The following is a 23,268-nucleotide window of genomic DNA, read 5'->3' as shown; positions in this document are numbered from 1 at the left end:
ATTTATGTAATATAGAAATCATCATTGTCACACGATTAAGGGTTGAGGACTTGAGATGGGGGAGGTGGCATTTCACAACACCATCTTAAATAATGAGATTGGAGACAATGAAAAGGTAACAGGTTATTCTTTTTGCCCTCAGTCACATGACTTCTCCATCTCGTAATGCGTTTCCAGCTTTCCTTTCTCTCCATTGGGAGGGCAGTGGGTCACAGCTGGCCAGACTGTCTTGGCCTGTCTGATTATGGCAGATCAAATTCAATTCTTTTGAATTTAATGTACGTTATGTTGATGAGAACTGAAATGTTTAAAGCACTGAGATTCATCTCTATACAAACCACTTCATTTCCTGCTACAACATCCTTTTGCTATTGCAAAGATATAAACAGCGTATACTTCTATTGAAATAGAGATAAATATAGTGACACATTACATTTTTGTAAATTGAAGCTACTCTTATTAACAGACTAAATGAGAGACATTAAATGCTTGATTATGAATGCTAATAGAAAAAAGTAGAGGATATGGTTAGTTAAAAAGAGAAGATGCATTGTCAAAGCTTTGGAGTGAGTTTTATTTTTATCATATTAGCACATGAAATGATGAAGCCACACAGTGGAAATCTGCTTCTGGAGAAACTAAAGGTTCTTCTTTCCTGGGCCTCACTGTATATCACCTTTTGAAATACTCAAAATAATACTTTCTATTGGGTCCAAACTTAATCTGGAGCAAGGCCATGTAGTTAAAAGCTTTCACTTAAAGTTACTTTGCTCAGGGGCTAATAAATGTTAACTAAAAGCAAACAAATAAGATAGGACTTAAATGAGCACAGGAAGGACTTCTTCAGGTAATGGGGAGACTACATCCAGGGATAACTGAAGATTGACTTTCCGGCAAAAGGCACACACAAGCAAAGATGAACTTATTTATTTTATGCAGAGGACGATTCTTTACGATGAATGCTTGAGGATATACTTGGCAATAAATTTGACAGCCAGCATGGTCTCTTTACAGGTTGGCTTTATCTGAGACTCTGGGAGGAGAAAACAAAATCTGCCTTTATCTCGGAGTTCAAAGGCAAATGTGTGTTTGATGCCCAGATCATAAGCCCAGTCTAAGGAAGAACCTGATGTCCGGTCTGTAAAACATAAGCAGTAAATATTTAGTTAGAGACAATGCTAACATTTTTTTTTTGGAAATGGAAATTCACTGGTATAAAATAAGCAATATAAGTAATGACATGTATATTCAATTGTCATAATGAGTGGGAACCATGGTCTAAATAGTTCAGAGTGTACAGTAAAAATAATTGTGGCTTTGGAATCTACTATCCATTTAAAAATTGTGTTATACCCTTTAAATTACATTTTGAGCTTATGTTTCCTGGGCACACACTGTTGCAGGTGGAGGTGATCTGTGAAGCGCAAGCATCAGAAAAAACCATCTGAGGAGGAGCCACTGGTCACTGAAAACCAACCAAGGAAAACTACATATACAAGCTATATAAAATTGCATCCTTTCTAACAGTTCAATTCTCTTTATATTTAATGCTACTAGAAGAAAATATTTTATAGGTTAAAGACAAATAAATTTTAAAATTAGTTATTTAAAGGAAGAATTCAATCCCTAATCCAATTTTTCTAATGTCTAATCTTATGAAATTTTATTAAAGGTGTTATTATTTGATAAAAAGACTGGAAAAATAAACACTCATCAAGAAGTTGTATACATATATGATTTATACAGGGGCATATCAATTCTGTAAAATGCAATTTTGTATATTCTGCTTTATATAATAGAAAAATGTTTTTTGGTAAATAAAATCATTTACATTCTAGGACAAGTAATGAATTTAACTGATACCAATATTTTAAGTTTGAAAGATAAGAATTCAAAGTTGTGATGAAGAGATACAGAGAAGGAATATTTCAGTGGAAAGCAATAGGGTTGGCTGTTAAATTATTCAATGAAGATTTATTAAGCCTTTAATATGTACACTATACTTTCCTTGGCACCAGAGAGGGTGGGTGATTCAAGGTAAAAAGATGAAGGAGAAGCTATTTGTGTGCTCGGGGATGTACAACTTAATGGGGAGAAGTCAAAGCTGCAAATCCATAGAGACAGGGCAGAATGTGCTGAATATCCTAGAAGAAGTGCAATATCTTATGAAAATTTAAAGGGAAAAAAAGAGATTATGCCTGGTGAAGAGGATGGTATTTCATGCGCAATCCTTGCTCAAACAACCCCTTCATGATGTGGGGAGGTGGTGCTTGAGGAGAGCCTTGAGCAAAGAGTAGTATTTTTTTTCCAGATGGAGATGGGAGAAAGGCTTTCTGGACACTGAAACTATAAGGATGGAGAAGCATGAAAATATTTTTGGGGAAGAGTGGGGCTGGAGTAAAAATAGCAGTCATAATTTGTGGGCAAAGCTCAGAAAAGTTGGTAAATCAGGATTAGGTGTTTAGATTTTGGCAATAATAGCCACTTTAGTGCTGCACTTTAGGACAGTTCATCTGTATGGAAAAGGGTAAGAGACCTGTTGGAAGTATCGTGAAATGAAAGCCTGAACCAGGATATAGTCATCACACTGGGAATAGAATGAGGGGCTCTATGTAAGAAACAAACAATGAAAGAAAAAATAGATAAATGGCACCTAGTCAAAATTTAAAACTTTTGTTTATCGAAGGACTCACAAAGGTGAAAAGACTGTGCACTCAGTGGGAGAAAATACTTGGAAATCACATATCTGGTAAGGGTTTATATCCAAATATATAAAGAAATTCTACAACTCAAAAATGAAAGACAACAACCCAATTTAAATCTGGGAAAAAGACCTGCATAGGGGAAGTGGACTTGGCCCAGTGGTTAGGGCGTCCGTCTACCACATGGGAGGTCCGCGGTTCAAACCCCAGGCCTCCTCGACCCGTGTGGAACTGGCCCATGCGCAGTGCTGATGCGCGCAAGGAGTGCCGTGCCACGCAGGGGTGTCCCCCATGTAGGGGAGCCCCACGTGCAAGGAGTGTGCCCCGTAAGGAGAGCCGCCCAGTGCAAAAGAAAGTGCAGCCTGCCCAGGAATGGCGCCGCACACACAGAGAGCTGACACAACAAGATGACGCAACAAAAAGAAACACAGATTGCCGGTGCCGCTGGTAAGGATAAAAGTGGTCACAGAAGAACACACAATGAATGGACACAGAGAGAAGACAACTGGGGGGAGGGGGGAAGGGGAGAGAAATAAATCTTAAAAAAAAAGACCTACGTAGACATTTCTCCAAAGAGGCTAACAAGCACATGAAAAGATGCTCAGCATCATTAGCTATTAGGGGAATGCAAGTCAAAACCACAATGAGATATCGTAGCACACACACTAGAATGGCTATTATATAAAAAGCAGAATATTATAAGTATTTGGTGATGCTGAGAAACAGGAATGCTCATTCATTGCTGGTGGAAACATAAAATAATACAGCAACTGTAGAAAACAGTATGACAGTTTCTCAAAAAGCTATTATAATATTAGCATATGACCTGGCAATCCTCTAGTAGGTATATACTTAAAGGAATTGAAAGCAGGGATTTGAACAGGTATTTGCAAATCAATGTTCATAACATCATTAAACACAATTCCCAAAAGATGGAAGTAGAATAAGTGCCCATTGACTGATGAATCGATAAACAAAATGTGGTATAGATATACAATGGAATTTTATTCTGCTTTGAAAAGGAATGAAGTTCTGATTCATCAACAACATGACTGAACCTTAATGATATCATCTTGAGTGACAAAAAGTAGACAGTAAAGGACACATATTTACGATCTCACAGATATGAAATAACTAGAATAAGCAAAATCATAGAGCTAGAATCTGGAATTTAAGTTACCAGGGGCTGGGTTGGGGGTACGGAATGGGGACTTAATGCTTAAGTTGTACAGAATTTCTGTTTGTGTTGGTTGTAAAGTTTTGGAAATGGGTGATGGTGATGGTAGCCCAGCATTGTGAGTATAATTAGTGGCACTGAATTATGTATGCTAATGTGGATGAAAGGGAAAATTTTATGCTGTACCTGTGTTACTAGAATAAAAATTAAAAGAAAAAATATAGGGCTGTACAGCATGGTGAACCCCTTTATAAATGATGGGCTACAGTTAATAGTACAATTATAAAAATGTGCATGAAGTATAACAACTATACCACACTAATACAAGTGTTAATAATAGGGTGATATATGGGAAAATACATTCTAATGTCAACTATGGACTATAGTTAATAGCTCAATTTTAATATTTTTTCATCAGTTGTAACAAAGGTAACACTAATGCAGAGTGTTAATAACAGGGGGGTTATACGGGAGCTCTGCATTTTAGGCATGATTTTTCTGTAAACCTACAACTTCTCTAATAAAAAAATACTTAAAAACAGGGAGAGAATGAGTAGTGGAGACTCCTCCCCAACTAATTCTTGTTAGTTCCTATGATAATATGTTGTTGGTGGGGTGACATTGGGGAACAGGCAGGTGGATATATTAAACTGGAAATTTACTCAAGTTAGTAATTTCTGTTGACATTGTAACCTAGTTGTAAAATTTCATTATAATTTGTTGCTATAAAATTTTGAGCAAAAATAAAAAGGAAGACTCTGTCCCTTAGATATACATTTAAGTCAGAATCTTGTGTGAAAACTGGAATTTAAATAAGCCATTCCATAATTCCTGATGTTTGAGCCCTAATTGTGAATTCTAAAAATTTCTTTAATATCTGTAAAAATGTATTAGGGAAAAGGACACAGTCAACATCAAAAAACTTACAAATTGTTGATGCTATTGGACCATAGATGTAGCGAGTTTCATATCGGGTTGATAGAACATCAGTGCCAATCTTTGCAACTTTGGTCTGGAGAGAAAGAAAAAGTTAGAGTGGACAGTAGAATATTATGTAAATGCCCTTAGTTTATTGGAGATTTAAAAAATTCAGTTTTACTAGATATTTGTCATTTGATGATCAAAATAAAATAAATGGTTCAGTGAGAAATTTATTTGCAGTAAGATGCTGTCATTGTAAAAAGGCTTCTAATAGTGAAATCAGCTATATACAATGATTTATCTCATTTTGTATATCTAATTTAGACATTTATACTCCTTTCTTTTCTCCTTCTTTGCCTTTCTCCCCCTCTCTTCCTTCCCTCCTTCCCTCCTTTCCTTCCTTATTTCCTCTTTCTTTTTAAATATAAACTTTCTTCTTCTGGCTTCACAGGTTTTTCTCTTCCACAGTCATTTTGTCCTGTCTCTCCCATGTTCCTCCTTTCTATGTCTTTATATGTCCCATATTGCCACAGGGCTTTTTCCACTCATCTAACTTAAACCTACCAAGGGAAGAAAGATGGTTGAGTCCTCTCTAAAATGATTCTAATAGATTAAGACCTTCTCTTCTAGAGTGGCATTTCAGGACTTTATGTTTTGTGCTTTGAGAATGATTATCAGAATGAACTTTAATAGAATATAGTCGCTAACATATTTGCACTCCAAATAAAAACTTTTTTAGTCTATATGTATAATGTGTATAACCAAGAAATACATTTTTAATCAATTTGGTTTTTATATAGGAAGTTTTTTTTTTTAACCCAAAGTGGTTTGTTGCATATATATGTATTTGTTAACCATTAATACTATTTTCCTAAGGGTAGATTAAAATTGCATTGCTGTGTCTTTTAAAAATTAACCAAACTCATGGGTTCAGACTCTCAGCAGATTGGTTAAATAAACTACTCTACAGACCACCTTTTGCTTACATATTTGTCATATATACACACATGATTTTAATGACTAGTTCAAATCTCTGTACCAATTCAAAACTAAATGCTGTTGTGCTGACTGTAATTGATGAGTATGACATTTATGACCTTTAAAACAGTTATTTTATTTTTATTTTTATGAAACTATTTGAGCCACAGCTTTTACTGGATGGGCTTTATTTGTAGACCACCACAGTTTAGGACACTGAACTTGTATCTGTTTTATTTATTATCTGCTTTTCTTCTATAACAATTCAGACTATTTATCCATGCATCCTTCTATTTACCCTGTCAATTCTTGAAATTCATTGGCATCCATATGCAGCAGTTTTTTTTCTTCTTTTTAAAGTTAATATGATCATATCAGTTTTCATAGAAGTGAAAGGATGCTGAGTGGATCATAGTTCTGGAATGTGTTCTTAGTAAGGAAGCTTCACAAACATTTATAGTGTTCTTTTTTTGGAGAGTAAAAGAATGACTATCATTTACAAGTTGGTCAGGTGGATAACAATACAGTGGATCTCCTTACGTCTGGTTTTGGGGGTAGGACTAGTAGAGGTCTTTTCTGCTCTCCTAGGATTTTGCTGTGTATGGTTTTACAGTATGGCCCACGAAAAATATTAAACTTCACAAGGAGCTGTGTAGTAAGAGAATTCTCATCTTTTTGACTTTGCCCTCTATTGGCTTTTTCTTAGGAAAACATTTAAAGATCTTATTTTCTATACACTTTTTTTTCTTTTTCCTTTGTTTCAAGTCAATATATTTTCATACACATATGGTGTTTTATTTTTCATTTTCTTTGAATTAAGCAAACTTTTATCGAAGCATAAACTGTGCTACAGAAATACATTTCAATTGACTTAAGTCCAACACCATGAAAAGATCATTTATGGCACCACACTTTTGCTCCTCTAGCATACGGTATCTATACATTTTTATCAAATTAAAAATTAATGCCAGGGTTATGATTTTAACTCCAAAGTAAACTCCATTAGTTCCTTCCTTTGGGGTTAAAATGTGAAATTCTTTCTCCAGGAACCAGGATATTAGTAAAGACTGAGAGTAATGGTGGTGCTAACGCAGAAACCACAGCCTGTTTTCTACACACCAGGGCCTTGCGGTTAGGCGCCGACTGCTTAGTATATCCATAGGGAAACAGGAGCATCTGGGAGTAGGAGTGGAAGGTGATGTAGGCCTTAAGTGACTTCAGGTGGCTTCGAATGAAGGCTGTGACCGCTTCTGTCTCTCTCTCGGACTCGGGGGCGGGACCCCGGTAGGTATCACCACAGGGGTCTTTGGTGTCAGGAAAAGCTGCAGAGGACATGGGTAGATGAGACTACAATCTGCTCCCCATCAGTGCAGCCCCCTCCTCTGCTGATGGACATTCACCAAATATTTTAAACATTTGAGCCTCCCAGGTTCACAGGCATCCTCAGTGTCTCTCACGTCACCTCACTGCAGACTTCATACACACAACAGAAAAGACTTAGCCCGGGGAACATTCTCAGCCTCCTCTATTTCTTCTCCTCTTGCCAGGATCACAGGAATAGTACATGGAAGCAGTGCAGGGGTTGGAGCAGATTTCCCCAAGTTCCAATTCAACCCCATCTCTTAAGAGCTGGGCACTGGGGTAGGACCTTCCCTGAGCCTGAGTTTCTGCATCCTGTTTCAGCCAGAAGCTCTCCAGGAGGACAGCAGCTACTGTCATATTCATTATGGCGGAACAGAATGAAAAGCTGAGGTGATATTTTCAACAAAATTAGGGAAAGAAAGACTATGAATGGGGGAAGTGATGACTATATTAGCCTTGCATGTATTTAATGATTGCTTTTACATCATTATTTAAAATTTATATTTGGTGATATGGTCTATTTAAGGTTAAAGTCATATTTGCATAGTAAGTACAGCATGACTTGGTCTAGCAGGACTCTGCTTATCATGGCATTTCAGTTAAACCTTTAACTTTCTTTGTCTCCGCAGGATGTTGAACAACCTGCCTGTTCCTTTTAACCTTTGGGTAGAGCTCAGCTTTTATCAGACCAGGAAGAGGTAGGGACCTGAGGCCTCTCTTCAGGTTATCTGAAATTTTGTCTGGATCCTGTCAGAGTTTCAGCAAGTGAGATCTACTAAGTGAGGTCTACTAAGATGGTGGCTTGGTAAGCAACCATCCTCATACACTCCCTCCTCACCCATTCACCTCCACAGAAAAACATTCACTACCCCTGTGTGGTAGTGATGGTTATCTTCCAGTGTGTAGATAAGAAAATAAGTAGGCCATTTAGCTAAGTTTTGTGGTTAAACATGCTTTATAGTAATTTTCCTTGAGGCCAAGTCTGCTACTCACAGCTCCACGAGGCGTTAAAATTCCTGTTGAGGTCAGTGCCGATACATCTGGAATTCTGGTTCTTGGAACGATTTTTCCTCCACAGGCGGTTCTGCAGGATTGAATGATGGAAGTATTTTTATTCAAGATCAGTTTGCCTTTTCCAATTTGGTCATTTTGGATTCTCTCTGCAGGTGTCTACAGCTTTATTTGAAATCTATCTAGTAAACGTGAGGCCCTCTAAAGAAAAAAAAACCCTTGTGTTCTTACAATTTATAAATTTGTGGAAACATGACTTTTTATATTCATATTTTTAGGACTTGATAAAATAATCCAGTTAGTTTTAAAAACTGTTAGTTCTCACCATTAGAAAATGACCGATGGTATTCTGAAACTAATTATAATTGCAATAACTTCATTGCCTCTTTCACTATTTATAGATTCTGATATAGTGTAAGTCAAATTGTAACCACTTGAGCACAAATAACTTGTCTGATAGTATTTGAAGGTTCAGTATTAATCTTACCAACAACAGGACGCTATAGGATTCTGTTAAAAGAAGACAGATCTCTCTCTCTTTATGAATTTTTAATACAAAAAGTTTACCTCAAATCCTCTTCTGGGGTGATAGAATGTAATGACTTTTGCTTTGAAATCAATGTGACTAAATGTCTTTAAATGCTTCTTATTCTTAGCTAGACTATGCTTTTGCTATATCATATACTTATACATTTTCTTTATAATTATTGATTTACATTACTAGCCTCAGTAGCAAAAAATTCTTATTTTAAGACATGTATAGGAAATACATACTTGTTTTTGTTTGAAATTGAGGTTTTTTAAAAATTTACTTTTTAAAATTGAATTAACTTGTTACAGAAACTTTAACTTAATGCATAAAAATCAATGTCCATTAAAGTCAGTAAATACTATGTCATTTAAAAGCAAATGAGAGGGAAAAAGCAGTACCTTTTTCCATGACCAAATGTATCCATCCACATTGAACACAGGAAGAACATAAAAATCCATTTGGTCCAGGAGTTTGGTCATAATTTTGTTTTTCCCATAAGTTTTGGTTGCCTGTGTGGATAGGGAAAAATTAAGCTATTGGTTTGAAATTTAGCTGCTATGTGGAAAGCCATAGTTTTAATTGTCATAACAACCACTTCTTTTTTTTTTTTTTCCTACCCGAGGTCACACAGGTAGATTTCAAACATATTTTCCCTAAACTGCACAAAAATAAATGACCCATATTGAAGACGGAAAAAATAACATATTCACACTTGTGAAATTAACTGAATGGAACATCTTTAAAGGATCATTTAACTGTTGGGACTTATAGCATTTCAAGTACAGTATGGAAGACGCATTTCATAGGAAGAATGGAAGCCACTTGGAAACTGAGCACAACAACCTGTTTTCTGTTTTAGGATTCTTTCCCTCTTTTTTTTAAAAAGATTTGTCTTTATTTATCTCTCTCCCCTCCCCCCCCTCCCCCATTGTCTGCTCTCTGTGTCCATTCGCTGTGTATTCTTCTGTGTCTGCTTGTATTCTTGTCAGTGGCACCAGGAATCTGTGTCTCTTTTTGTTGTGTCATCTTGCTGTGTCAGGTCTCCGTGTGTGCCACACCACTCCTGGGCAGGTTGCACTTTTTTGCATGGGGCGGCTCTTCTCACAGGGTGCACTCTTTGTGCATGGGGCTCCCCTACGCGGGGGATACTCCTGTGTGGTACAGCACTCCTGGCGCACATCAGCACTGCACGTGGGCCAGCTCATCATGCGGGCCGGGAGGCCCTGGGTTTGAACCCTGGACCTCCCATATGGTAGGCGGATGCTCTATCAGTTGAACCAGATGTGCTTCCCTCTTTCCCTCTTATTATTTAGGTAAATATAAATTGGGTCTGCAAACATAGGAACATAGAAAAACTGGAGAATAGTCAGAGAATAATTATAAACAGAATTAAAGAAAATCTATTCTATTTTATTACTATTCTAGTAATAAAAAAAAAAAACCTCAAGAATTTTGGGATTGACCAATCAACTTTTTTCTCACATGTGGCAGAAATTTCTTTATTTACCTGGACTTTCTGTGACCACTTAAAATCTCCATAACCATTTTTGGAAAATCTGACCAGGTACTTTTTTTTTTATTAGAGAAGTTGTAAGTATAGGATTTTACTGTTTGTACAGAAAAACCATGCAGAATGTACAGCCCCATCTACCTCCTTCGCATTTTTCCCTATCATTAACACTTTGCGTTTGTATGGTATCTTGGTTACAGTTGATGAAATGGTATTATTATAATTATATTATTAACTCTAGTACATGGTTTACACTAGGGTTCTTTGTGTCAATCCGTTCTGGTTTAAAAAATTTTTTGTTCTAACATAAGCAAGCTAAATTTTCCCCTTTTAGCCACATTCAAATATTCAATTCCATGGTGTTCATTATATTAATGGTGTTGTGCTACCATCACCACTGCCCATTTCTCCAGGTGTATATGCATTTGTAGCCAAGAGATTTATTGTAGTCATATGATGTGTGCTTCCTTATGGGCTAAGTGGAACTCTCAGCCTTCAGTTGGGAGAGCTAAAATAAGCACAGGGATAAATCAATTCTACCGCCGGATTCTTTCCTCATGAAACTGTCTATGCCCAGCAGTTTTTAGGTGTATCCCATCAGTGTATTTTATGCAATAGTTGGCAGAAAGAGAAAGTTAAAAGATAGTATTGATCCATATATAATAGAACTAGAGTGAAAGGAATAACAAAAGCATCCCCTTATAAACTGGATTTGCCTTTGAAAAAAGTAGTTATTTTTCACTTGGAAAGGAAATCTGAGTACAAAAATTCCAAGTACATGTGTGGCCAGCGAAATTTTTAAACAGGAACTAAGGGTTTGTCCTTTGAGCTTATTAAAGTAAGGTCAAACTTGCAGGCAGTAATATGATGCTGGTTTCAGATTTCCCATACTTAACTATAGGAAAAATGTCATATTACAGTAAAAAAAAGTTTCTTTTGGTTTCATAAACTGTCAGCTGTAGTTTAAGTTTGAAGAAGGTGTCAGTCAATTTTACAAAACCTGCAACGATGAGTAAAATCCTGATCATTTATTTCCTGACAGCACTAAATGTTGGTTCTTCCAGTTAAGTGGACTTGTGCTCGTTTGAAAAGGGGTGTGGCCATTCAGGGAAGCGCTGGAAACTTGACAATCAAAGGAGAATTTTCAGTGTTCCGATTCACTTACCTGATAGACAAACCACTGGCAGAATGCTGGGGAGACCCATTCTCGTGCATGGATGCCACAGTCCATAAAAATAGCCTTCCTTTTTTCATCCCCTTTCCCAACCTATTTAAAAATGAACTTGAGATATTATTTTGCATGAACTCACACATGGATCCCTTGTCATCCAATAACTCATTCATAGTCTTTTCAAAGCAATTCTTTCCCTTGTTGAATGTGTAACTGTGTGTGCATATGTTCTTTAAATGTTTTTATAAAATTCATAAAGTATTAGATAGTTTATTTTTGAAAAACTTTTTTTTTCTACTGTCAGAATTGTTTTTGGGTTTAAAAATCACAATATTTCTTACTTTACTGCTAGTGTCTTGGTCTGAGAAATAGATGATCACATCACTTTTGTTTCCACCATTTGCATTTTTTGTCTGGCTTCATAAAATGGGGATATTTTCCCTGGAGTAGAAAAGATTCTGAACTGGGGTAGAGAGTGGCTGGATATTTGAAGAACTGTCAATTTGAAGAGAGTTTCTATTTGTTTTGGGTGGTTGGAGAAAATGACGGGAGGGGAGATCAGGGTAAGGAGGGACTTCCCGGTTATGAAGGGGCTATCTCAGGAAGCAGTATCTTCAGATGTACAAAAATCCAGCGGCAGTTGAATGGCCATTGCCAAACCAGTCATAGAAAGGGATCTATCAACCTGTGGTTGAAATGGTTCACTTACTGTTCATGTTTCCATATATTGGGATCTCATGATGTAATAAATTTCTTTTTTCCTCATGACCTACTTTCACCGGTTCTATTGATTTTATGGATAGGAAACTGCTTTCTACACCCAGGAATCCACAAACTCTTGTAAAAAGAGATCTGGGATGGGATTTTTGTCTGGGTTGGCCATTGTGTACTTCTCTGACAAATGATTAATTCAGGTACTTTCTTTGCTCCACATAAAACCACCTGCCACTTTTTCTCTTGAATGGATGTCTAGAGCTTAAATATTTTTTTCAAAAGGGAAGAATTTTTTATTGTCTCAAAATTAGCCCAAAGTGTCACAAAGTACTTTAAAATTCATTTTTTACAACAATAATAAGAATCATTGATTCTTGAATTATTTTTACCTTGAGAACATATAGAGGATTATCTTCAACTGTTGTTCCAATTTTAAGACGAGAAACCATTTCAGGGTGCTTATTCACCATTTTTTCAGTCCAAGCAACAATCTTAGGTACAAAACCAAATTTGAGGGATTAGAACAAAATAAAACTAAATCACAGCAAATGCTGAGGGAAACTTTTTTCAAAGTATGAGCATTTTGTACTGAACCTTGTCCCAGTTATTGTATTTTGCATAGCTGTGACGGCCTGGTCTATCTTCTTTAACATCAAACTGTTTCTCAATCTCTTCTTGCAGATCATGAATCAGGATTCTGTTTGACAGAGGGATGATAAAATATACATTTACCAGAAAAAGAAAAACACATTTATCTTTAGTTTGCAGAAACTTTCTCTTCCCTTTCCTCTATCTTCGATCAAGTTCATCCTGTTTCTTCATTATTCTCTGCTAAGCCATGCCTCTTAGACCTGTCATGTGTCTCGCTTCTCATCTCCCCATTTATCTAGAGCTGCCTCTCTCATCTGGGAGCCTTTAGCCACAGAAGTTGTTGTGCTCTTAAAACGTGACTTGTCTGAAAACAGACATTCTGTATGTGTTAAATAGACCCTGGATTTTGAAAACTTAGAAGACAAAAGGAATGTCACCTATCTCATCAGTAATTTTCCTATTGATTACATATCAGAATAATAATATTTTGGATATATTGGGTTAAATAAAATATATTGTTAAGATTAATTTTACCTGTTTCTTTTTACATCTTAAAATGTGGCTATTAGAATATTTAAAATAATACATGAGTTAAACGTAGAAGTACTATATGACCTAGGAATTCTTCTCCTAAGATATACCCAAAAGAACTGAAAACAGATTCTGGAACAAATACATGCACACGCATGCCCACAGCAGCACTATTCACAACAGCCAAAAGGTGGAAATAACCCAGATGTCCAACAATGGGTGAATGGATAAATAAATTGTGATATATGCATACAATGCACTGTTATTTAGCCATAAAAAGAAATGAAGTGCTGATATATGCTACAACATGGATGAACCTCAAAAACATTCTGCCAAGTGAAAGAAGCCAGGCACAAAAGGTCACATATTGTATGACTCCATTTATACGAAATATCCAGAATGGGTAAATCCATAGAGACAGAAATCAGATTAATGCTAGCCAGGGCTGGGAGGAAGGGGACCAGGCGGTGACTGCTTAATAAGTACAGGGTTTCCTTTTGGAGCAATGAAAATGTCTTGGAACTAGATAGAGGTGGCGGCTGCTCAACACTGTGAATGTGCTAAATGCCACTGAATTGCGCAATACAGAATGGTTAATTTGCTATGCTATGTGACTTTCTCCTCAATAAAAAATTTCACCTGAGGGTTGAGTTATTTTTCTATTGGTCATGGCTGACCTACAACCACCCTCACCTTTCTCCAAAGCACACAGGCAGGCACACCTATATACACTACCTAGCTAACCATGCATATCTTTATGCATTAATCTACAGACCAGCCCTTATAATTTCATACTTAGGAAGCAGGGAAAACTGGAACAATCACAACAATAGTACCAAACACTTATGTGGTCTTTATCATGTGACATAAAGTATAACTCATTTAATCTTTACTTGAGATTGTTATCCTCATTTTACAGACAGGGAAACTGAGGCACAAAGTGCTTAATAATTTGCCCATGTTCAGAGAGCTAGAAATTAGCCAGAAAGGTTTGGAGTGGGTGGGAGAGGCAGGGAGAATCACTGGGATGCTCAGGGAGGGAGGCAAGGAGGCTACACTTCGACCCTCTTCTTCGCCGGCGCCTTTCCCGATTCATCTCAGGCTATGAGCTCATCATCTCTTACTGAGGATCTCATTCTCTTAGAGCACAGTCTGAAAACTGGTGTTTATAATGATAATTCTTCAAAAGGAAAACTACTTTTAATGCACTGTATATTGCAGGGCAGAGAAATGTGACTCATAATGGAAACGTTTCAATAAAAATATTCGACAAAAGATTCGTGTCGCGTGACTCTAATTGGATGGCTTGACTGTCATCCCATCAGCTGTTAAGCTTATGATGCCCATATTTGTAACTCCAATTCTGGCCTTTTCCCTAAACTCCTGCAGGTACATCCTGACATTTTCACCTGGATTCAAACACTGACTCTCGATCTGAAGTTTATTTTAGGTTGTTGTGTAAGGCTGAGATCTGATTAATTTTATTATCAAACAGTTTACTAAGTGTCCAAACACATTATACTACTACTACTAACTGCTATCTATTATTGTTTAATATGGTCCAATGCTGTTTTACATGCATTATATTATTTATATTATCAGTAGTATCATTTTATTGATAGGGAGATTGTTGCTCAGAAAGTTTAAATATCTTCACCCCGGTCACACAATTTGTGAGTGGTGGAGTTGGGAATTTGAATGCAGGTCTGCCTGCCTTCAACATTTAAGTTTCCAAAATGTCACCTGTACCATGTGCACAAATATTTTTACATGTTTTGTCTGTTTGGGGATTTTTTATCCTGCTCCGTTGATCTGTTTTCCCACTCTTGTGTATGAACTAAACCATCATTATATTAAATTTTAATATTGGATAAAGTGTTTCATTCTTTTCAAAATTTCACTGAGTTATTTCACCTTTTTTTAAATAAAGGTTTTATCAGAATACTTTTTTCAAGTTAGGGAAAAATGGGCTTTTAGTTGGAATTGCATCAAATTATGAACTTATTTGAATGGAATCTAAGTTTTCCTAAAGGAAGATAATATAGTTATATATTTATTCATGATGTCTTTTATATTCTTCAGTAAAGTTGTGAATATTTATTATTGTTCATTCATAGTTTCTTAAAATACTATTTGAGTATCTTCTTCCCATTAATTTTCAAACTGTTTATCATTCATATATTTTCAAAAGTTATTGATTTAGTTATATTAATCTATTGGCCACTGAATTTTTAAAAGACTATCTTTTTAATCCTAAGAATTTTAAAATTATAGCTTTAAGGTAGCTCTGCTACCAATAGTTATATTTTACACTTCCTTTTCAAAGTTTTTTTCCCCCTTGCTTTATTGCATTAGGTTAACTATCTGAACAGTGTTAAACAACAGTGATGAAAGAGTTCATTTTTAAAAAAAATATAGTTTTAATTGGAATACTTCTAGTCTTCTACCATTAAGGATGACATTGGTTGCCATTTTGACATTAATATGCAGTATCTATGGATAAGATCAAATTATTCTCCAGTGATGTATGGATGCATTACATTTCATTATTAGAGTTCTTAATGTGTTAGATATTATGTAACAGCCATAGGACATTTATAAACATTTTCACAAAGAGCCTAGTTCCTCTCACTTTGAATGCAGTTCTAAGTAGCCTTTTTTACTTAAAGGAATGTATTGGACATAAAGGGAAGTGACTCACTGAATAAGTACACTGATAGCAGTAGGTGTAGCCCGCAGCAAAAAAACAAAAAACAAAAAACAAACAACAACAAAAATTACAAACAGAACTGAACAAGCACAGGAGTCAGTGGTCCCCCAGGGTTGGTCCAAATGGCTCAAAATATTTTTGTAGCTTCATATTCCTTGAGGATATTATTCTGTCATAGAACAATAGGAAAAATTGGTGATTATAATGATAATCTCCATCTCCTAATGGTAAACTATATTCAATGTATTTTATTTTGTAGGGATAAGAATTGTGGCTTATAATGGAAGTATTTCAATGAAAAATTTTAAAAGAAAGTATTTTTCGAAGATATCTAACAATTTCCTTATTTGGATGATCTCATTTCCATTGACTCCATATAAAAAAAGACATTACCCTATTTTTGTTAATGGCATGCACATGTATTTTTCTTCTCTGTTAGCAGGAAGATGCTGTCTGTTTTTTAATGTGCATTCTAATATTTAGGACAGTACCATACACGTTTTCTGGCTCCATGAGTTCTGTCGGATAAAGAAGCAGTTGAGAAGTGGACTTGGTCCAATGGATAGGGCGTCCGTCTACCACATGGGAGGTCTGTGGTTCAAGCCCCAGACCTCCTTCACCTGTGTGGAGCTGGCCCATGTGCAGTGCTGATGCATGCAAGGAGTGCCCTGCCACGCAGGGGTGTCTCCGCGTAGGGGAGCCCCACACGCAAGGAGTGCGCCCCGTAAGGAGAGCCACCCAGCGTGAAAGAAAGTGCAGCCTGCCCAGGAATGGCGCCGCACACGCGGAGAGCTGACATAACAAGATGATGCAACAAAAAGAAACACAGATTCCCAGTGCTACTGACAACAACAGAAGTGGACAAAGAACACAGAACATGCAGCAAATGGACACAGAGAGCAGACAACTGGTGGGGGGAAGGGGAGAAAAATAAATAAAAAAATAAATTAAAAAAAAAAATCTAAAAAAAAAAAAAGAAGCAGTGACCTAGTTGGAAGAGTATCAACTCTGCAGTCATTCTTGGGTTTCAACCCCAGTTCTGTCAGTTAATGTGTTAATTTATCCCTCTGAGCCTCCATTTTCTCACTTTCACAATGGGACTAAACTTGCCATCCAGGATTGTGATGAGGATGAAATGAAGTGAAATACAACAAGTGCTTGGCATCCAGTGAACCTCTGTCTACAAGTGAGGTTGAGTCACGAAATCAACAACTGCTTTACAGACTAACATGCCACTGAGCCAGGCTTTGACTCTGTGTAGTTGTTGGTTCTTTGATTTCTTCACGTTCTTATGATAATGAACAGTGACTCTGCAGAGTGCCACTCTACTTGCTGGTTTTTCCTTGCTGATTGACTGACTGATCGGAGGTCTGATGCAGAATACAAACATGGTGTACTCCTAATTAGAGCTTATTTAGCTCATGGGACCAAGTACTGCTCATGAATATTGATTTCCACTAAGCGCTGACAAGCAGATTATTATGCATGTTATACCAAACCCACTGCATGTTTTGCCTTTGATTTCTGATGAATCTCAGATTTCTGAAAAAATAAGTTTGTGACAATAATTTTAGAGTCAGGTGAGGCATGTCACACTAAAGCCTGAGAAGGGTTGAAGTTATATTTTACATGGTCACTACAGACATTTTTGTTCTAAACTCTGAAGAGGGCCTGTGGCCTTTGCTCTACCTGCATTAATAGAAGTAAAGGAATCAGGCAAGGAGAAATTTTATGGTCCCAGAGGTCGATTCCTAATACAAGACAGTATTAATTAGTCAGAGGCAGCTCATATCTAAGAATATTTTTAGACTTACATGTATCAGTTTAGATCTTGTAATAACAGCAGCAAAAGAAAAATGGTGTGAGCTGAATTATGACCTTTTTGCAAATGCAGCTGTAGGAGGACTTCAGAACCCGTGCCAGATTGTTGCTGATAGGGACCGGAAATTAAGCCTAAGGCTGGAAATTAAGAACTAGGGCCAGATGTTATTTTCATGATCCCTTTCACTAATCAGCAACCAGGTTTAAGCAGAAGAAACCAAATGATTTTTTCTCAAATATTATTTTAGGGCTTCCAGATTTGCTTCATTTGTTGAAAAGAATCCCTAAATGTAGGAGGAAGGATAAGTAACTATCACTGGGGATTTAATGATATGAATGGCTTATGTTTACTGAGCGTTTCCTATGTGCTAGGCACGGAGCACGACACTGTATTTCCATTTTCTCATTGAATCTTCACATCAACACTATTCACTCAGTACCATTATTATCACTCCCATTTTGACAGGTATCAGGTAGAGTCCCCAGATTGACATAATTGGTAAAGCGCAGGGATGGGAAGTCCAGCCCAGAGATGTGTGACGCCAGGATCCTAGCTGGTCACCGTTCTAAGCCAATGCCTCCCTGAGGAGTGAAGTCCTGGGAAGCTGTCCGCAGGGCTCTCCTTACAGTAGTCTGCTGGGGCTTCTGTGAGGCTTGCTCTGCTGGCCAGCTCTCACGCAAGTCTGTGCCCCAACGTCAGAGGGCAGGTAAAAGTTTCGGAAACGAAGCAAGATGAATCCTACTTTGAGAATGTCACAGTTCCCTTCCTCTACTTCTTTGAGAGAGTAACAATTGGGAGTAAGTGTATGCAACTGCCATGGGTTCTGTGTGTGTTTGTGTGTGTGTTGAGTGAAGGAAAGCTTAGGAAGACAGAATCATTATCGCTGTGGTCTGGATTCTCCCTAGGCTCCCATCCCAGCGGGACAGGTGTGCACAAGGAAAGCGTGATTTCAGTTTTCCACAGGATCCCATTTGTCCCTGATATAACTTCCTGATTGGGTTACTAGGCATCACGATCTGCATTTACTGATACAGATTTCACAACATTTGAGCATCGCTTTGTGTAGGATGATAAACTTTAATGTACAAATTTATTTACCAGGAGGATAAGTTAGGGACTGCCTCTAGTTGCCGTATCATGCTGTGTGTGTGTGCGTGTGTTTGAGAGTGTGCTCATGCAAGCATATATATATAAGTTGTCTTTTATTTATTTATTTATTTATATTTTTAAATTTTAATTGTCTTTTTTTTTTTAAAAGATTAAATGGATCACACAAAACATTACATTGAAAAACATAAGAGGTTCCCATATGCCCTACTCCCCACCCCCTAAGTTGTCTTTCTTTAGTGGTCTTGAATTAGCAGAAGTAAAGGAACCAGGCAAAGAGTGAGTTTATGGTACCAATCAGTTTCCAAGAAACCCCTGTATAATAGGTTTCATTATTATCTACATTTTACAGTTGAGATAAATTAAATAAATCATCAATGTTAAATAATACCTAATGCATACCATTCTTACCCTACTGTACTCTTCTGCTTTCCCGTATGACTAACATATCTTGGGCATTTGTAATAGGCATTAGCATACATGTTTTACTCTCAAGCAAGTAAAAATGTAAATATATGCTGAAAAGAAGGAAAAAAATGAATGAAATGGCACATTATAATGATTTATTTGCTTGAAACACATATTTGATTGGACTGTGTATATACTTGGTATGTGAATTTGTACCTGACTGAACATTATTTGGTAATTAGAAATTAATATGAAGTGTTGATTATTGCTGTGTCAGTTTGGTGCATATCTCTTTTGCATTTCCCACATACACTTATGTGGACCTTCAGATTTTGCTTAATTGTACTTTTTAGGTTTCATTATTATAGTAATGGTTGTTTTCTGAATTTTCTCTCAACTCTTATTTTCTAATTTCAACTTTTGATCAAAGAAAAGAGAATGTTAAAGATTGACTATCTAAAATATTGAAGCACTAATAATAAAATGAGACTTTTTGACCGCTGAATTGAGATGTGGTGTATGTTCTTCTTGGTGAAGTTCAATGAATGTGCTTCCATTAGACATTTATTCACTAGTCTGTTCAGGTTTGCTAGTATATGCATATATTTTCATTTTTGGACTTGGCCTTTTATGATCTGGCAAACATGCAAATAAAAAGAGAGCAAGCACATAACTTTAAAGTCAAATGTCTCAGTAACTTAATTTTCTGAAGATTAAAAAAAATATCACAAACAGATGCTTTAAACTAAATAGTGGCTTATATGCATTGTCTAATGAAGGGTGTCCAAGTAAATCATTGTGTCAAACCAGCCTCTTAAGATCATTTTATTCAGCCTGGTGTCTGGGTCCAACCAGATGTTTCTGTTCTTAGAACTCTCTTCTGTTACTGACTGACACCAAGCAACACATATAATTAATATGCAAATAAAATTATCTATATAATTAGTACTTTGGAGACATGATTTTAAATAGTTCTTGTCTGCACAGATCACTTTACATATTTATATTTCTGAGAAAGGTAGCTATCTAATTATGTGGCTTTCCCACAACTGTGGATAATTTGAGCCAATTTCTAGAAATCATGTCTTAATTAGATAAAACTAATTTTTAGAGGTAGTTTAACACATTACTTCTTGATGCAGACAGCAAGAAAGTGTTTTGGTTTAAGACAGTGAAAAAACACACTGTGAGGATCTGAATTTAGACCTTTATTTGAATCAGCATGGGCTCGGGCTAGGAAAGGCCTAGAGGACCAAAGAGGAGAGAGGGCAAATGTGAGTTACTTGATGAACTGCTATGATGTTAGCTTCCATATGTATGTGTCTTCCTTCACAGTGATTTATTCTACCCTCCACCTTCATGTCAAGCAACAAGCTTTTGCCTACATTACCTGAATATTAAGGAAAACATAATATCTCTTTTCACTCTGTTGCTGAAGCCAAATTGCATAAAATTTGGCCAGCAACACTGCTTTATTTTGGCTTGGGCTGGATGCTTTGAAAGAACTAATTGACCAGAGAAATGCAGATGTGGTCTCTGTTAATGAAGTAAAGGGAAGAGTGACATAACTAAGGTCCCATTTGAGGTACCTGCTATTAAGTGAATCATAGGTTCCCAGTTTTCAGAGGGTCTATAGGGTATAAGGCTGATTTCTTTTAGGCAGAAAAATCAAGACACCATCTGAATCTTTGCATAAGTGAATAGTCCACAATGTATTACTAATTTCTGGGGTCTTGGAGGTATATTATAAAGTGAATATTTCTAATTTCAGTGGTACAACTTCTAAGAACATAAGTAAGCATATATCGATCTATGGAATGGTTTAAAAAAAAGGTGTAGATTTGAATTACGTTCTCCCAATTTTTTAACTTTTAAATTTGTATCACAATCCTACTGAAATAACAGCAGCAACAAAAATAGTGACCCACAGCCATCACAAGCAATGATCTGCTGTTTTTAAATCTATGAACAAGGATATTTGTTTTCTTATCTTACACATCTTTCCTTAATTTCAATAGTTTATATTTATTGGGCATATTGCAGCAATATTATAAATATAATCAAGTCGTGTTGAGCAACGGTAAGTCCAGCTCTGTGTGTGACCTTCCTGACATCGATAGGCTCTCTGGTAACCTCAGCCAGAAAAAGAAGGCCTTCTCTGAGGTAACCTGGTAGGGGAGACATGAAATGGCAAATTTGGAAACGAAGAACTCATACTTGGTCATGTTTTGGGAAAGGTTGGTTTCAATAAAGAGGGGAATCCTGGGATGATGTGGACCAGGGAGAGTTAAAACAGAACCCCAGAAACATTAAGCCACTGAATGTGCCAAAGTATGAAAACACCTTTGTTTTCAAAACTATATGTTGGCTTGGGCTATTCACTGCCGGGTTGCCTTCTCACCCCAGGGTTAAAAAGTGTGCACGGCCCAGGGTTGGTGCTCAATAAAGCCTCATTTTCCCTTGTTTCTCCACAGGACCAGGATGACTGTTTTCTGCTCCTTTGGCCATTTTGAGATTCTCTCTCCCCTTTGATTTAAGCCTCATTCTACTGTTCTGATTTTGCTTTCTCTGAGGGAAAATTTACTTTCATAAGGAAGTATGTACTTAGTATATATTTCACATTCTCACTTCTCTAACTTTAAAGATAAGCACTTTAACCTTTTTCTCCTTTTTTGTATTGGAAGAATTCAAATACATGTACACGTTGCTCTGAACTGAGTCCCTGTCAGGAGTGGTGATTATGCTAAACCCTCCACGCCTCCGTGCCTGCTCTGGTCGTGAGGGGCTGGATGTCATAGACAGCAGATGAAGGTGACTGTCTTACTCTTGCAGATTAGAGCAAATGTAAGCTGGAAGTTGAGTGGTCAAGCTTGCTCTCATTACCTCTATAAGCAGGACTCAATAATCTGTCTGGAAGTAACTGTTAATTTTATCTCATAGATAAAGAGCTTTAGGTTTCTTGGGCTCAATGAAAGGGTTGAATGATAAAACACGTCTTTCGATTTCAGAGCCCCCCAAACTTTTGAATGTGCAATGCATTTGAATATTTACATAAGACTTACTCATAGTGCATTTGATTTTGATCCAAGGCAGACTGGATGGCTTGGGATTCCTTTTCACTAACTCGGAAGTCCACCGTCATGTTAGCAGCTACGTGGTGGGTGGCATCTGGATACCAGAAGTCAAGCTGCCAAGATGAATTCAGTGTTAGCCACAGTTATTTATTTGCTCACCCAACACATTTATTAAGAAGTGACTGCATGCTATGCACCATGAGGGGAATTTGGGTTCTGTAGTGATGAAGGTATGGAATGTGTTCTTAATAAGCTTATGAGATTTTTGCAAGCATATTTAAAAACTGTTAAATATTAGGGAGTAATAAAGAAACCATTTATACAGATCAGTTTTTCAGGACATAGTTTCTATAAATCCAGAAAGAATGGACATCTTTTGCTTATTCTATTCGTGCCCACCATTTTGGGGTTGACTGGGATTGTTTCACAATTGATTCAGCCATAGCACCTGTCCATTCCCCTCACTTCACAGTTTTGCCTAGAAAGAGCTGTATTTGTAAAGCTTTCACAAGACAAACAGAAGCGGTTTTCTGGGAGAAACAAAAACAAGTCAAGCTATCCAGGTATATTCCGTCAGTTCCCCTTTTCTATGACTGTCTTTGGTGCATGGGCATAAAAGAAAAACAAAAATCAAGGTTTAGAGAACAGAAAGAAAAGAGAAAATATCCCTCTGAATGCTTTACCTTGTTGCTTTTGGCCAAGTCCTTTATGACATTTGCTTGTTTTCCATCCTGGGGCTTTACACGGAACACCTTCTCCCTTTTAGAAAACAAAAGATGAAAAATGTGGATTGTACAGAAACCTTCCTCACTCCTCTTCTCACTCAGACCCTGGGGCATGGAACAGGGATATTTACCTGTCAAAGCGGACGGGAGCAAGGGCGAGGGTGGTAGCAATGAAACCCACGGGCAGGAACAGCCTCATGGTTCTCCTTTGCCTGATCGAGG

At 37.0% G+C, this 23,268-nt stretch overlaps 1 protein-coding gene across 1 annotated transcript; it reads right to left on the bottom strand.

Moving 5' to 3' along the window:
- Positions 1 to 550: 550 nt before the first annotated feature.
- CPA3 (carboxypeptidase A3) lies at positions 551 to 23,268 on the bottom strand. Its single transcript, XM_004460553.5, has 11 exons — positions 23,178 to 23,268; positions 23,005 to 23,080; positions 22,310 to 22,434; positions 12,673 to 12,775; positions 12,468 to 12,569; positions 11,359 to 11,460; positions 9,082 to 9,192; positions 8,134 to 8,224; positions 6,898 to 7,100; positions 4,807 to 4,891; positions 551 to 1,138 (listed from the first exon to the last, which is right to left on the bottom strand). The coding sequence occupies exons 1-11, from the start codon at positions 23,243 to 23,245 to the stop codon at positions 951 to 953; spliced, it is 1,254 nt and encodes a 417-aa protein (XP_004460610.1). The 5' UTR covers positions 23,246 to 23,268; the 3' UTR covers positions 551 to 950.

The sequence above is a fragment of the Dasypus novemcinctus genome, chromosome 4 (assembly GCF_030445035.2).
Source record: "Dasypus novemcinctus isolate mDasNov1 chromosome 4, mDasNov1.1.hap2, whole genome shotgun sequence".
NCBI lineage: Eukaryota > Metazoa > Chordata > Mammalia > Cingulata > Dasypodidae > Dasypus > Dasypus novemcinctus.
This window is presented reverse-complemented; position numbering and strand designations above follow the sequence as displayed.